Source organism: Aulostomus chinensis, chromosome 17, assembly GCF_037954235.1.
Source record: "Aulostomus chinensis isolate RoL2024-O1b breed Wild chromosome 17, RoL_Achi_v1.0, whole genome shotgun sequence".
Classification (NCBI taxonomy): Eukaryota; Metazoa; Chordata; class Actinopteri; order Syngnathiformes; family Aulostomidae; genus Aulostomus; species Aulostomus chinensis.
This window is the reverse complement of record NC_141336.1, coordinates 22,868,070-22,885,204: the sequence shown is the minus strand read 5'-3', so window position 1 is coordinate 22,885,204 and position 17,135 is coordinate 22,868,070. Positions and strand designations below refer to the sequence as shown.

Here is a 17,135-nt window from a genome sequence, read left to right as displayed (position 1 = left end):
CGAGCGCCACCTGGGGTCCCACGTCTTCGGAAAACAAGAGAAAAATAAACCCCCAATTGTTATCGTCTTTAAGCCACTTAAGAGTATTTGAAATTATTATTTTTTGTTATCGTAAATGAATTGTGGTTTCATGTCTTTGAACGTACTAAACTGCTGGGGTTAAAAAACAAAAAACAACTTATTGGCTTGGATTTCTGGTCATGTTTTGACAATTGTGATCAATGGTGACTGTTTTATGATGTATTACAGACGACCACATTGTTTGAGAGACGCAGCAAATGATTTGAATGCTAAATTATGTTTCATTTGCAGCGCATCGATGATTTATGGCATTCGTCAGGCAGCCTCTCGAGGCTAAGGACAGGACTGTTGTTGGACGACACTAGAAATCTGAAGACGTCAGACTGGGCTCTGGAAGTTTCTCTTACAACCAACACTGATGAAAAGTTCCATTGTGAACTATTATGGTGGTTTTCTTGTTTGTTTTTTTTATTTACTAATTTGTGTAATAAAATGTACGGCTCTGTTATGGTTAGGGGCTGGATTGGTTCGTGTTTTGTGCGAAGAAAATATTTAATTAGCAATGATAAAAAGGTAAATAAAAAGTAGAACTCCTCATATTCGAGACCCTGGAAGCGACAAAGATTTGGCATTTATGCTTATTAAATGTTTAATTACTAATGAAAGAATGCATCCGAAGACAACAACCTTCAAACGAAACCAAAAAAAACAACAACAATTAAGTGTAATAATTGAAACAATAAATGTAAACCTTGGCTTGTCGTGTTTTAAGACTGCAAAGGAATTGTGTTTGGAAAGAAGTCTCCATGCCACAACTACAATATTTAAAATATACAGCGCCTGTATTTGTAGTTTACTACTGATGCAGTTATCAAGGTTCCACATGTGATTCCAGCAGCACTCCAACACTCCAGCCCACCTTCTCTACTGACAAGACGAGACGGGCTTAATTTACACAAACAACAACAACAAAAATGGATTTAGGACTCAAAAAAATATGCCGAACAAAACTGTTTGCATTTCTTTCTTTTTTTTTTTTAGCTTAAATACCAGAATTTTATTTATTTTTTTAAATGGTGTCCTCACGATGGTCATGAGTTTTTATTAATTTATTCTGCTGGCCCTTCCAACGTGGTCATGGTGAACTGTAACATGCTGTCCTCCCCAAGGATCATCTTTGAATTTTTAAATCTGAAATCGGTCATTTGGTCATGCTTTTAAGCGCTAATTAATATTTCAACCCTGAGACATGTCTGTCTGCCCCCGGCCTCCAGGAGGTTAATCCTCACTGCAAACCATTTTGTCCCAGTAACTGTGATTCTGTGAACGCTGCATCTTATTTATCTAGATTAGATAGGGGCGGTTTAATTATATGCAGTTATTCAGTTTATTGCAACAAAATCAGGGGAAAATCCAAGTTATACAGCGGCAATCCAGACATCCAGATGAAGCTCATGGGGACATCAGGGCCGTGTGCAGCTCCACCAGTGTTTGGTGTAACGGTGTCGGTGCAATTTCCATATAAACAACAGAAATATTTGGCTGCTCCTCTTCTGTTTTCTAAACAGGAGTGACGCTTTACTCACCACTGACCCTGTGTGACAGGATCAAGGCAGCACTCCAGACTGTGCAGCCCCTTCCTCCTGATGCCCAGAGACTTCCGTCGAGTGTGACCTGTTGTTATGCACAACTTTGCCGGACACTACAGAACTTTTCCAGCCCTCAATTTACCCTTCCAGACAGGAGGCAAAGCCTGGTGACTGTTTCTAGCCCCTGACATCCATTGTGTAAAGTTCTTGCAAGCCCGGTGATTGACAGTTGACTGACAGGTGAGTGATTTACTCTGAGGAAACTTCTTTCCACTCATACAAATGGTTCCACCGCTCGCGTTTAGGGTGGGACACGACAAGTCTGGCCGTCTTCTTCTCCAGCAGCAACACGCGGGATCTTGTGACATCACACCCAGTTTGGAGCCAGTCCTCCTCCAGCAGCACAAGTGTGACGTGCACAAACACTGAGAATAAACGAGCCTCTGAAGCAGCAGCGTAACTGCAGGACACACAACGTTGTGTGTTCGGCGAGATATTTGCACATTCATGTATTGAGAGGGCCATTTAACCGATTTTAGGGCCGTTTATCAAATCCCCTTACTTTTACGAGATGCTCTTAACTAAACAATCCCTGTTTCTATGTGTTCACACGAAATCTCAAGCAGGACCTGGACGATAGATCGACATTGCAATGAGACACAAACCCCAGAATGTTTCCTCCCTTTTGATAATGTGCGGTCACGATGGTGTCTTCTTTTGGGGTTCCTACCTGGTTGTCAAACTTCAATGACTGCGTGCCCACGAGGAAACGAATGGCATCAGTTTCGGCTGACTGGGCACTGAGAGCTCGTGCCTGCAAAACAGAAACACCACAATATGTCTGCACACAATGCAACACACTATGGAACTGAATATAAATTGATAAATTGCAAATTAAAAAAAAAGAATCACTCTTCCATTGTCTATCAGCCACCTCTTCAATTTAGAGAATTGACGGAAACGTAGGAAGGGAAAGATACAGTTTGGGTTCAAGAAAACAACAGAACTTAGAGCAAAGACTCAAATGTAGCTTGACACTCGTGTAAACAATGACTGGCTGCAGCAGCACTTGTTAACGCATTAATACCTGGAATTCGAGTCCATAAATTACAGGAGCGTCGTCCTCCATTTCAGCCTGTTGCCAGAATTCTTAGGTTTTAGCTCCAGAAATCGCGTCACCTCACGATGAAAACTATTAAAAAATATTATAGCTGGGATACGTAGCGATGGGATCCAAAACACAACTGTCAATGCGTACTTCCGCGATTAGAAAACGCCACTATTGAACATTATACGTAAATATGGACACTTAACACTACGTGCGCTTCAAAAAGTTCTTACAATCAGTCGAGAATGTGGAAAACCTCCGTGGAATGAAATTTGTCAGCTCTGACGCGCCGTACACTAAGCTTCCTGGAGGAGCTGCGCAGGCGCTCTAGCGTTGTATCTGTCAGTCTGCAGTGAGGTAAGAAAACACAACTGCATTTATATGAAATATTATCATTTTTGTTCTTTTCTAGCAATATGGTGTGGATGCAATGGTAGTGCTATGTGACACGTTTACTGTGGGCGATTAATCGTGAAGAATGCAATCGTAATTTGAAACCGGGTAGCTTACCGTAGCCAGCTAGCTAAGCTAGCGTTAGCAAGATAGCCTGTATCAGAGTCGTGGCTAATCCAGTTTCTGTGAGTTTTCAGAGGAAGGACTCTTTGTTTTCCGTGACGACAATTGACAGCAACTCCCACAAATACGTCAGGTATATATTACTCTTGAGTGGTTGTCAGCAGGACAGAAACTCTAATAAAAGAAACGAACAATGGCAGGAAGTGCCTGAGACTGCATATGCAGTTTACTGTTGACGACCAGGACATAAATCCATCCGACGATGAGAGTTTCTTCAACATTCACAGAGGTTAATGCCACTTGTGTTGATACCGTGTTTCCAATGTCATCAGTAAGATGGACAGTGGGGAGACTCCTGCTCAGCGGCCTGTCACCTTGGACATCACAGTGGAGGATGTCACCAAGGAGGCTGTGTCTGCAGACTCTTCAGAGCCAGTTACCAGCAAAACCCCTCCCAGAGACAGCGTTCTGCCACAGGAAGACAGCATAGACCTGGGTGGGGATTTCACCACACCCCAGGAGGACAGCAGCGCTACACCTTCAGAAAGTTTAATGGACAAACTCAATGATCAGATGATGGAGAGTGTCATGATCTCTGATTCCCCAAATAACAGCGAAGAGGATGATGTGGCACCCATCGACTCATTTCTACACGGAGGACTAGAGGAGGATAATGCAGGAAATGGCTTGTGTGATGATGACAAGACTGAAATTGGTCAGAATACGACTGAAATTACAGTGTCAGCAGAGCAGCAGGAAGAAGATTCTCAGCTAAAGGTGGAGGACTCAAATGAAGAGACAGACGTACAAGCGCAAGTCACAACCCATGTTTCTACTCCAGGTGACACACAGACCACACCTGAGCTTAACGTTGAGGAACCGGCACCAGGCAAAGGGACAAATCTGAAGGATGAGCCAGTGCCGGTGTGCACTATATTCAGCCAGAGCAGCCAGCCAAAGTCCCTGGTGCCCGATGGCTTTCAGCCCACTCTCATCAAGTCCCCAAGCTTTAGTATGGGGAGTGGTGGCGGTGATGAGGTAGTGACCCCCAGCAAGTTGATCACCCCGCTTGTGTGCCAGCCCAGCCCGAGTCTAAGCAAGTTCTTCACTGACAATGGACAGACTAATCCAGGATCTGACTTCTTTGATTCCTTCATGGCTCCCTCTTCCTTCATCTCTGTTTCTAATCCTAATGCAGAGATCCCTAGTCCCGGCCCCATCCCAGCACCCATCGCCAGCACCCCTAATCACCAGCCACCTGCCACCTCTTCCACCCTCTCCACCCCTCTGGACTCCAGTTTTCCAACCCCTAGCATAGCCTCCACTTCCCAACCTCCACCCCAAAAAGCCCCTGCTCCATCACTACCTCCCACCCCCGTCACAGCTACTCAGCCTCAGCCCTTCAACCAGCTCCAGGCTGTATTCTCAGGCAGCGACGATCCATTTGCAACTGCACTGAGTCTGAGTGAGGTGGACAGGCGCCATGATGCCTGGCCACCACCTGAGGAGACCAGGAAGGTGTTGATCTCTGTGGCCACCCAGCAGTACAGCCCAGCCTATGTAGAGAGCAGCAGACTGACTATGCCTGGCCTCAAGTTTGACAACCTGCAGGTACAGTGGGACGAGCTCTTTGGCTCAAACATTTATTACTAAATAGCCGTCTTTAGAAAGCCCTGACAACAAGTTCTGATTTTGCAGCAAAAAATAAAAGGCTGTACAACAAAATTAGAATTACAGCAGCTGTTTTGGAGGTTTCATGATCTTCTTGTTGTTGAAGCTCATATCTCAAATGTAGGACACACATTTTCAGATTCTTCCTTGAATTGTAAAAAATAATAGCAACAGTGTTTCCAGTTACACACTCCTCGCTATAAATAGGCTGAAGATGGGTGACTTTAAAAACCCCTCCTGCTGCTGGGTCAATATGAAGAAAAATCCATGTATTTTCCTCTTTTTTTTTTTTTTTTTTATAGAATTCTTGTAAAGTCTTTAACCACCAACATTTTATACAACAACAACCCTGATGAAATTTAATGTATTTACTCAGTTTTATCTTACATCGTGCATCCAAGTCCCCTTCAAATTTTCACCACTGTCCCCATAGAGGATCTTTGAATGCCAGATGAGATAAATTGGGTTTTAAAAGTTTCTATTATTATTGTTGTGGTGTTTTTGCCCACTCAGAGTCCATTGTCACAAATTACGTTTACCCCAAATTAGGAATAAATAGAGCTTTAAAGATTTTTTTTGTTGTTGTTCAATTCCACTTCAGGCTTAACATTGTTTGGTTTTATTGCGATTGTGTCCTCATTTTGGGATACCCGGATCAAATTTTTTTTGTGAACAGAATCAATCGTGCTGAAACGGCTCTGTTGTTTGCCGTTACAGTGTTTGAAATGAATACGTGTTCTGCTGCAGGGCGATGCTGTCAAAGACCTGATGCTGCGTTTCTTGGGAGAGCAGGCAGCCATGAAGCGCCAAGTTCTCACCGCCAGCTCCGTGGAACAATCCTTCACAGGCCTCAAACAGCTCATCGTAAGTCACGCACTGTGGTTCTCGTCCGTAATGTGTACTTCTTAGGTTCAGGCTATTGTTTGCTGATTAAATTAAATCCCCTTAAAATGGGAATCAAAGAAATCCTCGCCTGATCATTTTGTCAAAACTTCTTCAAAGAACATTGAAGTCAAACCGTACAGAAATGATGAAGACACCTCGGATACCAAGCCTACAACAAAATCATAGCAGCAAATGGAAAGTGACTGGGTTGTGTTTGCAAGGTCAAGGCTTGTCTCTGGGACAAAGCTTGATATTCTTTATTTGAACTGTCAGTTTAACTTGTGAAAAGTCCCAAAATACTCATCCTCCGATCCTGTTTGTGCGTGGTTCCAAACACTCCTTGAAGTTATTTCTCTATACCTGTGGAGACATTATCTTTCACAATCGACAATGGGCTTCCAAGATATCAGCCATTACCAAAATGAACATATTGCTGCCCTGTCCCTCTGGAAGTCCCATCTGACAGTTTAACACCGCATGTCTTGGCTTGAAAGATTATCCAGGTGCAGTTAGATGATGAAACTGGTGTGAGAACTGATGGACTGTGAGCAGCAGTGGAGACGATACAAGGCGACCACAGCCAGTGAGGCTGATGTTTGTCCTCTGGACCTGGGTGTGGATGAGTGCCGCCTCCATCTTAGATCTTGTTGTCTTGAATTGCAAGAAAAATATCAAAACAGTGCTGAATCAACTGAAATGTAATGCATATTTGTACAATGAGGGGTTGTTGTTGTTTTTTTTCTTGGTCTCGTCTTTCCTCAAGGTGGTGGGCGAATGGTTTTGTAGAAGCTGGTTTTCTGAATGGAGCTTCGATTCGATCAGTCACAGCAGGTCTGACTTTGTTCAGCTCTTTCGTTGTGTTCAGCTCCAGAGGTTGTTTCTGATGAATTTGAAAAGGCAGAACTTGCCTTTCTTTGTTGACATCATCATAGCTGAGCTTGAGTTGGAAAAGATTGTGACAAACGCGTGTACTTAAGCGGCCACTGTGTTCTGTCAACGAAACCAAAACCCCACCGCCTGTTTTCTTTTTCTTTTTTTTTTCTTGTGTGTGTCTTTGTTGAAGACGCAGGAATCACTGAGGGAAGGCCTAAGAGTGACCGTCTGGGTAAGGAAGGCAGGAAGTCCACTGAAAGCTTGTGGGACTTAATTTTCCTGAATGTGCAGTAGACAGGGTTCCCACACGGTATTGAAAAGTATGGCGTTTTGAAATGGAAAATGTGTGGCAACCCTGCGTGCATCAGTGCAGGCGCTTTCTAAAACATTACCTCACTCTGTGGAGGACGACAAAACCACCAGCTGGCTGCTACAGCTTAATGTCCTTTGGCTTCTGCAGTTGTTGCATTGAAACTGATGGGCTGTCAGTCCTCAGCTGACTGTAAATAGCAAATAATTTGTGTCTTTTGTCTTCACGCTGCACTTCTGCCCGATTCGTCCGCCAAGCAAAACACGACAGGCTCACCACACTGGCTGTCCTGCCGCGGCCGGTCTACCTCGCTCCACACTGCTTGTATGTTGCCTCCATCATAATTTTTGACCCAAGAATGACCCTGAGAGACAGTTGTTATTTAAAACATATGCACATCAGCAGCAGACGCTGTGATGAAGAGAGCGGGAAGCAGAGAGGAGGACGGGAGGGGTGGAGAGCAGAGATGGAGAGGTAGAAATCCACTCTGCTCACAAGTTCTCTTCCCCTGCTGTGCCCATGTATTATGCATGGGACTGCTGTGCATATTTCAAGGGCCTTCTGGACTGGACTATGCTCACATACACTGAAACACACACACACACCACCTGCGCACACACACACACACACACACACACACACACACACACACACACACACACACACACACACACACACACACACACACCTACACTGTATAGTGCAGGTAAGTGTGGTTCTGTGTGTCAATTGCTGTCTGCCAATTGGTGTGGGTGGCTCCTTGGAGCCAGAGGCAAAAGAAAGGGAAGAGACAGTGAGCCAAAAAGGTAACATAGGCCTACAGCAGAGATGTCAAAAAATGACAAGCAAAGAGAGGAGGAGGAGTGTGCGTGTGTGTGTGTGTGTGTGTGTGTGTGTGTGTGAGAGAGAGAGAGAGACAATTTCAGAGGTGGAACGGACCCTTCATACCCATACGTATCACTGTGGAGTATAGCAGGCTGTTTTTTTTGGTGGGACCTCTCTGAAATATACTTCCTAAGATATACCAGAGCAGATAATTAAATAAGCAAATATGAATATTTATAATCGTGAAATATGACTCGTGACTAAATGTCCAAGCTGTTAATTAGGAGTCTCGTAATTATACAAAATTCATGACAAGATTCCGTCTCCTTCATCTTAATGCCTCCTGGCTTTCATATCTCAGTGATTCATTCAGGAAAGTTCAGTCCTCTGGGTTTGTTTTTTTTTTTTTTTTATTCGTAAAAAGTAGGGAGTAATAAATTATCTAAATAGATATTCTGAAATATGTCACAATTGCAATATCAGTCAAAAAAATGCAAGATATATTTTCCGAATCGTGCGAGCCTCCTGCAGACACGGCTGAGGTGCCAACATAAAACAACAACGTCTAATTCTGTGCTTTCAAGTGCTCTGATTTGCTGCCCCCTAAGATCCCGGCTCCGGCTTTTTTCATGGCTGAGGACAAGAACTTAAAAAAATACCAGTTGTAAATCACGTGCAAGTTGGGGTCATTTTTGAACCAAGCTAGCATACCTGCTGCAGACAGCTCTGTAGTTCCCTTTGCCTCCACGACTGTCAATTATATGGTTTTTTTGTGACATATTAATATCTTAAAGGTCATTACAAAAAATGTCCAGACTAGGGTTTGAATTATCTGAGACTTTGTTGTGAAATGGTTGTTACAGAAAATATGACGGTTTCCTAGTAAATGGAATTGCGGGGGGGGGGGGGGGGGTGTTTGTTTGTTTGTTTGTTTTGTTCTTTTGTAAATTTAGTTTGACTCACACAGAAATGGAAACACAAGGGCTGCTTGAACAATAGCATTTGAAAACGTGAAGCCATTGTTTCAGTGGAAGTGTGAGGCGATGCACACAGGCAGATGAGATCCTCTGTCGGATTCCATTTTGCCAGCCAGCTCAAGATGAGCATGCAGTTAGCATAATATTGGACAGTGTCAGTAATATTGGGCACCTTCGTGAAGAAAGATGATTTTCCTCACCTTGATAAATGTGCAGACCTGAGGTCAGTGGTACCTCCTACTCATCTTGTTATACATTAGCACATTGTGTCATCAGGGGCATCACTACAGGCTTTTCTTTAGATTCTGAAAAGAAAATCCCTTTTTCACTTGCTTCCCTTTCATTGGGGGTGCAGAGGTCAGAGTCGGCTACAGACCGTCACACTTATAGCAGACAGAGATTCACTGTCTTGTTCAACAACCCTTCAATCCCACATCATCGCACTGAGACTTGAACCCAGGGCCTCCGACTGAAGTTATCTCCCTTTACTAACCCACTGTGGTGTGACAGCTCTTCTGACAATATAATCATTCACCGAGTCCCTCCCACTGATGAATGGATCAGGCACCATCTGCCTTCTCGCTCCATCACCATCTACTTGCTTTCAGACGATTTAATTGCCAACAAATTACGAAATTTCCAAACTTTTTCAAATCAAACAAACTGATAGATCAGAGCCGCCGTAGGTGACTTCGCTGGGAGGGCAGCTCGAAATTGAGAAAATGAGAGGATGTTTGTTCAGACAGTCCCTTAGTGAAGCTCGGAGCCGTTGAAGATTCTGCCCACTGACGCTCGATGGCCAATGAGACATCTGATCAGTCACTTAGAATCTGGGACAGTTTTCCCTGTGAGAATGTGTGTGTCAATAATCCCAACATTTCAGGGCTGCGGATTACATACCATAACACGCTTTCAACACATTTGACACTGGCCGGTATTTGTTGTCAGCTGGTTTCATTCTTTGCGTGTTGCCTTGTGCTTGAATGAAGTGAAGAGCTGGATTCTCATGTGAAGCATCTTTCTGTGTGTGTTGCATAGCTCTGCTGTAAGCCGGCAGAATGAGTCATGCTGCAGTGTGTAACTGCACCCATTGCCACCACACATTCTCTCTGTTCATGCACGTGCACTGCGTACACATAAGCACACTAAACACACACACGCACACACACACAACGCGGGAGAGGAATGGTCTGTGTTTCTACCTCTTTTTGTCTTTTGACGTATGTCTTTGTCATCATCTAACAGACGTGGACGTTCACCAACGTACCCATCTGTCCCTCTCTGTAACACAGCTGCTGTAGCACACACTGATGGTAACACTCAGTACAGAGGAGCCTTCATGGAGAGGGGACCTGATTTCCCTTCGTTCCTCACTTAGACCGCAGCACTGTTCACATCCAACATTTGTTTTATCATTTGGAAGAAAATGGGCTTCATTTGACCATCGGATGCTCTGTTCAAGATCATGTGAAGTGGTGTCAGCATTTCAGCTTTGGCTACCAGAGGAATTGTTTTTCTTTGACCAGTTACTATGTAACACCACCATTTGATAAGTTTTCAAGATTTCTCTGGATGCTCTTCGAGTAATTTGACAAATTCACTGCATAATTGATTAAAAAGGTTCTCATCCGATACTCGTCTTCCTGATCCAGGAGGTTTTAGTGCTGCACGATTAAACGAATCACAGTTGTGCTTTCAGCCTGTGCAAATATACAACTGCTGAAAAAACTGCAATTGTTTTGATCACCCATCCATCCGTCCATCCATCCGTCCATTTGTTTACCTCTTATCCTGGGCTGGAGCCTATCCTAGCAGGCTTCAGGCAAGAGGTGAGGTTCACCCTGGACAGGTCACCAGTCCATGGCAGGGCCAACACATAGAGACAGACAACCATTCACACTCACAGTCACACCTACGGTCAATTTAGAGTCTGGATTAACCTGGTCCCCTCTTGATGTCTTTGGACTGTGGAGGAAGCTGGAGTACCAGAGAGAACCCAGCAGGAACAGGGAGAACATGGAGACTCCACCCAGAAATTGTTGCAGAAATTACTTCAATTTTTTATAAAATCAGGTTTTTATTCAGTATTTATTAAATTTAGTAGAAAAGAAAGTTAATTTGAGTTTGTTTTGTGTATTTTATGCTAGTTTAAGGTTTTATATCTGTGTTGAGAGATACACATTTAAAAATTATCAGTAGTGTTCGTGTGTTTTCTCAACACCTAAGCAAGTAGACTCATGTCATCATTTGCTTATTTCATCACCATCACAAATTGCAATTTTCTGCACAATAATAGCTCATTAGTATATATAGACATAGTAAAACCACTGAAGACAGGAATGAGCATTAAACTGTGTGAATACACGTGGTTATAAAGCCGTTATTACTCCCTTTGAGAACTATGGAAGTGAAATGAGGCCATATGTCACTCCTGGCTCCAGTTTTGTCAAACATTTAACTTTGGTTTGCTCTTTAGAGCAGCGGAGAGCAATTATTTTTCCTGCAGGGCCACATAAGAAACCTCGATCGTTGCCGCTGGCCAAGCACACTTTGCTGTAATTGGATTTAATTATAGAAATCATGCTGAGCCCTCATTTTTCAGTATTTATTGTATTTAAATCACTCCAAACAGCAAATAACAGATAATCATCACAACAACAACAAAAAGAATCCGCATCTTCCTCATTTCTCTTCGACAGATGAGTGAGATGTCAGGAAAGGCGCTGTTTTGAAGTGTTGTGCTAGCAGCAGTATATCAGACTGTACATTTCAAATTGTGCATGACAGGGAAAGCCCTCCACATCATGTGTAAAAGCAGATTGTGAACACTTCAGGTTCTATTGATTTATTGTCCTCATATTGCCTAGAAAACTCAACGCGCTATGTCTTAGACACGGCTGCATATCTGCTGAGTCGTTTTTGTGAGCGGGAGTGATTTGCTCTTCTCGTGTCAGCCATAGACACAGTAGCTTCTTCTTTCAGGCCATGACGAGGCTCCCATCTCTTACGTGTTTATAATTTTGGATGCAGATGGTAATCCCATCCATGGCGAATGATAAGCCAGCCGACGAGTCAGCCCTGATCATGTGATGGATCAATTTAATTTCACCAGTTCAGGAAGAAAGTTTTCAAAATATAGTCACGCCGAGTGAAGTGAACTTGAATCTGGAAGTCGTTCGACTCCAGAGCGGTAATGGTAAATGTTTCCACGGTAATGGTAAATGTTACCACGGTAATGGTAAATGTTACCACCACGGTAATGGTAAATGTTACCACGGTAATGGTAAATGTTACCACGGTAATGGTAAATGTTACCACGGTAATGGTAAATGTTACTACGGTAATGGTAAATGTTACCACGGTAATGGTAAATGCCATCTCAGCCAGGAGCTCAGATTACAAGAATTTCTCGTTTTAAGATTCGTGTCAAACAAAGAAACGATGCAGTCATAAAATACAGGCAGATTTCAATTTTCAGCTGATTCCCAGCAATTAATGGTCGACTGAGGAGTTGAAAATACAAGTTTCCTTTGTGCGCATGCTTGTTAGCGTTGAAGAGCTAAGCCCCGCCCCCAGCGAAACATTGACACAGACAGCAGCGAGAGCAGAAATTACACCACAGTAGATTTAATCTCGTGATGGCTTAGTTGCTTTGGAAAAAAAAAACCCGCCTATGTTTGAAAATTACACCCACTTGTTATGCGTTTCCACCGTATTGAGCATATGACAATTCATTCCATTTTTAAGACTGAATTCTGCGTTGTATAAAATGAAGTAGGTGTTCTTTTCTCTCACGTGAGGTGAGTCTTGAAAGGCAGAATTGGGATCCCCCACTCCGGTGAGCACGTGAGCCCAGGTTGAGCCCTGCGGCGGCTGTGCGGTCCATCCGTTCAGCTTCCTCAGGATCATGCTCCTCCAACAGGCCAACAGATTGCCTCTAATCTAATTCTCTTGCTCTAATGAAGTTTGCAATTTTTGTAACAACATAAACCACATGGTTTAGTTTCAGTAGTGACATGCACCTGATGATGGATAATAGCAAGCAAAAATAACGGTTTGTGTTCTGGGTCAATCTTACACTGCATCCTCCTCACAAGGCCGGCATCGTTTCCTTCTAATCGGGACATCAGCCAGTCACCTCTCCCACTGCTGTCCCAGTGGAGATGCGTGTATTTACCTTGGCTTAATAATCGTTACGTGTTGGTGTCACTGCGAATGAGAAACCAGTTCCTCCATATTTGAAAGTCTTTGGTTATTTATTGTATGAAGATCAGTAGCCGAGCTGTTTCAGACACATCTCTGCTCTCATTCCGGGCCAAGGAGAAGAATTTGAAATCAGCTGTCTTGCTTTTCAGCTGTGTCTCTTTCCTGCAGTGTCCTCAACCAGCCTTGTAACCATTTGTCTTGAAAGGGACAGTTGAAACACTCTCCTTGGAGAGTAATTCCGTAGAGACCACTGAGCAATCTTTGATAAATTCCCCGTCAGAAAATGGTTCGCGCTTCTTCATTTTTTATTTATTTTTTTTGCGAGCCAATGCAAATGTTTTTTACATTTCCTTCCTGTTGTTTCTTAGCTAGCAATCCCTCGGCTGTCCTCACCCTCTGATATTTTTCTGTATTTTTCAGTGTGTGTTGTGTCGCGCTGACAGCTCAAGTTGTAATGTTTGAATTCGGCCACATTAGTTTCAAACTGTACCCACTTCTCGGTGAGAAAGAGCAGGGTAAAACCTGGTACACAGCTGGACCATGTTGGCCAGTGCTAGAAAATGTGACCAATTTGTCACAAGGGTGGTGAACGTGTCTCTGATGTGAATTAATTCCTGTAATTTTCTGTAGTGAGAGGTTGTGAGTGTTGGGGGCAGGAAGTGGGACCATTACTGTGCTTTCTTAATTAGCGAGGAGAATTTCATGCACATGGCAGCCATTCGAGTAGTGTTCTCCCTTTATGTCCTCTCCAGTGTTGAATAAGATCACGTTTGGTGAAAAGTTTTAACTGACTGTTTTCATTGTTGTTATCTTTGCAAGAGCTAGTACTTCTTGGGCATTGAAGTTGAATGGTGGGAGTTTGCTAGCCGGCCCCGTTTCTCCGTCCACCTCTGTCTTTGTCTTCCCAGTGACCTCTGCCTCCTCTGATGTCCCCGCTGTGGTGTGGTCAGCAGTGAGCTGGTCTGTGGCTCAGCAGCACCACCCTGGGCCAGCTTCATCTGTCTCTCTCATTAGCAGTCACCCCTCTTCTCTCTTTCCTTTCCCACCCGCTTCCCTCATCTTTCTCGCTCTCTCTCTTCCCTGCCTGCGACCCACCAGAGAGTCTAACCTCTCTTTCCTCCCACAGTGTGATGCTGTCTGGGCCAGGGGCCAGTACAAGTGTGTGCATGGATGGAGAGAGAGAGAGAGAGAGACACCCACCTTAGCTGGGTCAGACAGACACACCCCCATAATCACAACAACAACGCAGCTGCTGCATTGCACTTTGCTATCATTGCTGTAACCTTTTCCTGTCATTATCCTAACCTTTTTACATTTCTGTCATTTCCATCATCAGCTACATTTGCCAGGCCTGGTCTGGGGAACGCACCATCAGCATTCCTCGTGCTGAAAGGCTTGTTTCCAACCTCGCCGCCGTTGTTTCCACCTTGTTCTTTTTATCTCGTCCGTAGCCATGTGCTCCGACTCACTCTGAATCTACAGATTGTGCTTGGGCTTCACTCGTGTGTGGAACAACTTGTGTCCTACTTTCACACTTTGTTCCGCTAGCACAGAGGAGTTAGTTCATTGTGTCAGTTTTAAAAGTCCACTTACAGGATTCAGACGTGTCGTTCTGACCGACCTTGATAAAGAGGTCGGAGATCACTTATACTTTTCAGTCCATCTGTGTGTGTGTTCGGTACATTCCGCCCAAAATTGTTTGACCGAGTTACGACTCTTAACTGTGCCTGTTAATCCATAGTTTTTGCTTCTCATTTCAGAAGACAAGCAAATGTGCGCACATCCAAAAATATATGCAGGTGCAGGACAAAAAGTGATCCACTTCCTCCTCAGGGGATGAAGATCTTGTAAATTGAAATGTTGCCATCTAGCAGAGAATAGAAGTTCAGCACTGTGCGGACCTATTTTTATTTCACCATGTTTCCTACGATGTGACTTGAATTAACAGAAACTATAACCAATCAATAACTCCCCAAATTGTTTATCATCAACTACCAGTGCTGCATGTTGGGAGAAGTTGTTGGTGTGTGTGTGTGTGTGTGTGTGTGTGTGTGTGTGTGTGTGTGTGTGTGTGTGTGTGTGCATGCTCCACTGTGGGTGTGAAGGAGGACAGAACTTATCTTGAGCGCTGTCTCCAGCAGGGCTCTCAGTGGAAAAAGGAAATGGGACATGCTGTTATTGTTGACAACCAAACCATAAAAAACTATCCCGTAGCCCACTAGTCAATCAGTGGTTGATATTACCCAGAGGAGCCTCACTTACAACTTGGAAGCTGTGTCGAACCATCTTAGGGAGTGTTATGTGGAGTTCTCTTACAAGCCACAAGCTACTGCAGTGTCTCCACATAATATATTACGCCAGTTTCTGTCTCAACGTCTCTCAGCAGTGCTGTTTGAAGAGTCCAGCCATTGCCTGTGGGAGACAAAATGGCTGCTGTGTGAAGTTCATATCAGTACAGCGGCCAAACAGGCCATCCTCCAGCTTGAGGGCCGGGTTCTGTCCCCTGGTTCAAGTGTCTGTAGACCAACTACAGAAGCATCAAAGTGAAGTTGGCCACTGCTGCGATGACTAGCCTGCACTTATAGCATATTTCTAATGTTGTTTTTTCCCACACCCTCTGTGAAATGTCGGAGCTTAATTGAAGTTGCACGGGAGCTCTGTGTTAACCAAAGCTGGGTGGAGAAAGTCTTTTTAAGTTTGATTCGCCTGGAGGCTCTCGGTCTTTCGGGAGAATAAGTGGGCGTTCGTTTGTTCATCAAGCTTTGTTATGCAGAGGTTTTTTTTTAACTCACCAAAGGAAAGGCGCACTGAACTTGCGATTTTCAACACAATTAAGAAGGCTCACCCCTTTTAAACTTGCGACGAGAGTAATTATGTGTATGTTTGTGTGTTTGAGGGAGAGAGAGGACGAAATGTGAGCCCGCGCTGCTCACGTTTTGACGTAGGAGTCTTTGTGAAACACTGTAAGACGATTGAAGTCAGACTTGATTATGAATTGGTTTTTTTTTTTTTAATTCTCAAATCAACATAATTGGCACGTGCAAATCAAAAGACAGCGAGTTAGTTTAGTGAGCTTCATGGGTGCAGGTACCTGTGAGCGTTCTCAGCTGAGGTAACGTGACGCTGGTGGTAATTTCATATTTTTCATACAGACATGAGAACGGTATCCGTTTCTTCCTCCTGGCTGGAAAACAAACTTTCTTTTGAGGTAATATTTCCACTGGGACTTATGTCCTTAAGTATGAACCAAATGACTATTTTCTTCAATCTCTAATAACTTCCCTAAAAATGTGTCTGGGCGAAGTTGCTCTTTGCAAGTGGAAATTTTGAGCTGCGTCAGCGACTCACTCACCTGGGGAGCCATCTTGAGTATTACACTGTCACTCTGTTTAGGTCACGTCTGAATTCTCCCATCTTTTTTTCTTCTTCGGCTTTCTCCTTTTGTGTGGTGTCTCTGTGTCAAGAATAAAGGCAGGTACACTACCGGCTGTCCTCAAAACCCAGCAACAGCCAACAAAAGAAAATAGTTCGTCCCAGCTAGTTTGCTGGAGACATGCCTTCACACTCCTTTCATGCACTAAGTTCACTCAGCCTTTGTTGTCAGTTCCTCATTTAATATCCCTGGCAGGGAATCACTATGGTAATGTCTCATCATTTGATTTGGGGGGGATCTAATTAGGCCTTTTTTTCTTTTTTTCTTTTTTTTTTTTGAGGAGTTTATTGGAGCTGAGTTTGTTCAGTAAATCTTTCAAGCTCCTGCCTTCAGAAAAACATCGAGAAGTATGTTTATCTAAGCCTATCGTAAAAGATCCAGAGAACGCTGGCTGTGTGGCCGTAGAGCAGACGAGTCACGAGGAGATGGATGATGCAAAGGAGGCGAGTCGTTCACTGTGGCCTTTGCGGTCGCCGGATCGTCACCCAGCTAAACCCTATGAGAGAGTTCCACTGTCATGATCCTCAAAATATCCAAATGGAGGCATGTCTTTGGTAGACTGCTGTCCCATCTAAGGACATGAGGAGCCGACCACAGTAGCTGCGTCTTAGCCTGTGCGCTGGACGAGGGAAGTGCCTTCCATATGTGAAACTACCCAAAACGAAAAAGTTGCACAGAAGCTGTTTTAGTGTCTCTTTGTGGTGCCGCTCAGTTCCGTTAC

At 43.9% G+C, this 17,135-nt stretch overlaps 2 protein-coding genes and 1 long non-coding RNA gene across 8 annotated transcripts in view; 2 read left to right on the top strand and 1 right to left on the bottom strand.

The window, feature by feature from the left end:
- Positions 1–631, top strand: part of LOC147246828 (uncharacterized) — a 41,562-nt gene extending 40,931 nt beyond the window's left edge. For all 3 annotated transcript variants that reach the window (XR_015109705.1, XR_015109706.1, XR_015109707.1), the window contains exon 6: positions 313–631. This is a non-coding gene — a long non-coding RNA (uncharacterized LOC147246828). The remainder of the gene's footprint in view (positions 1–312) is intronic.
- eipr1 (EARP complex and GARP complex interacting protein 1) overlaps positions 1–2,886 on the bottom strand; it is a 46,651-nt gene extending 43,765 nt beyond the window's left edge. The window contains exons 1-2 of the mRNA XM_086182091.1: positions 2,698–2,886; positions 2,341–2,424 (exon numbers count right to left, since the gene is read on the bottom strand). Coding sequence (XP_086038217.1) covers positions 2,341–2,424; positions 2,698–2,739 — 126 coding nt within the window. The 5' untranslated portion in view covers positions 2,740–2,886. The remainder of the gene's footprint in view (positions 1–2,340; positions 2,425–2,697) is intronic.
- trappc12 (trafficking protein particle complex subunit 12) overlaps positions 1,789–17,135 on the top strand; it is a 30,455-nt gene continuing 15,108 nt past the window's right edge. For 2 of the 4 annotated variants that reach the window (XR_015109693.1, XM_086182087.1), the window contains exons 1-3: positions 2,985–3,075; positions 3,567–4,845; positions 5,653–5,769. Coding sequence is in view for 3 of the 4 variants with exons in the window: in XM_086182087.1 (XP_086038213.1) it covers positions 3,571–4,845; positions 5,653–5,769 (1,392 nt within the window). In the remaining variant the exon portion in view is untranslated. Of the gene's footprint in view, positions 1,851–2,984; positions 3,076–3,150; positions 3,368–3,566; positions 4,846–5,652; positions 5,770–17,135 lie in introns of those variants that run through there. The other 2 variants (XM_086182088.1, XM_086182089.1) reach the window with 2 other exon arrangements.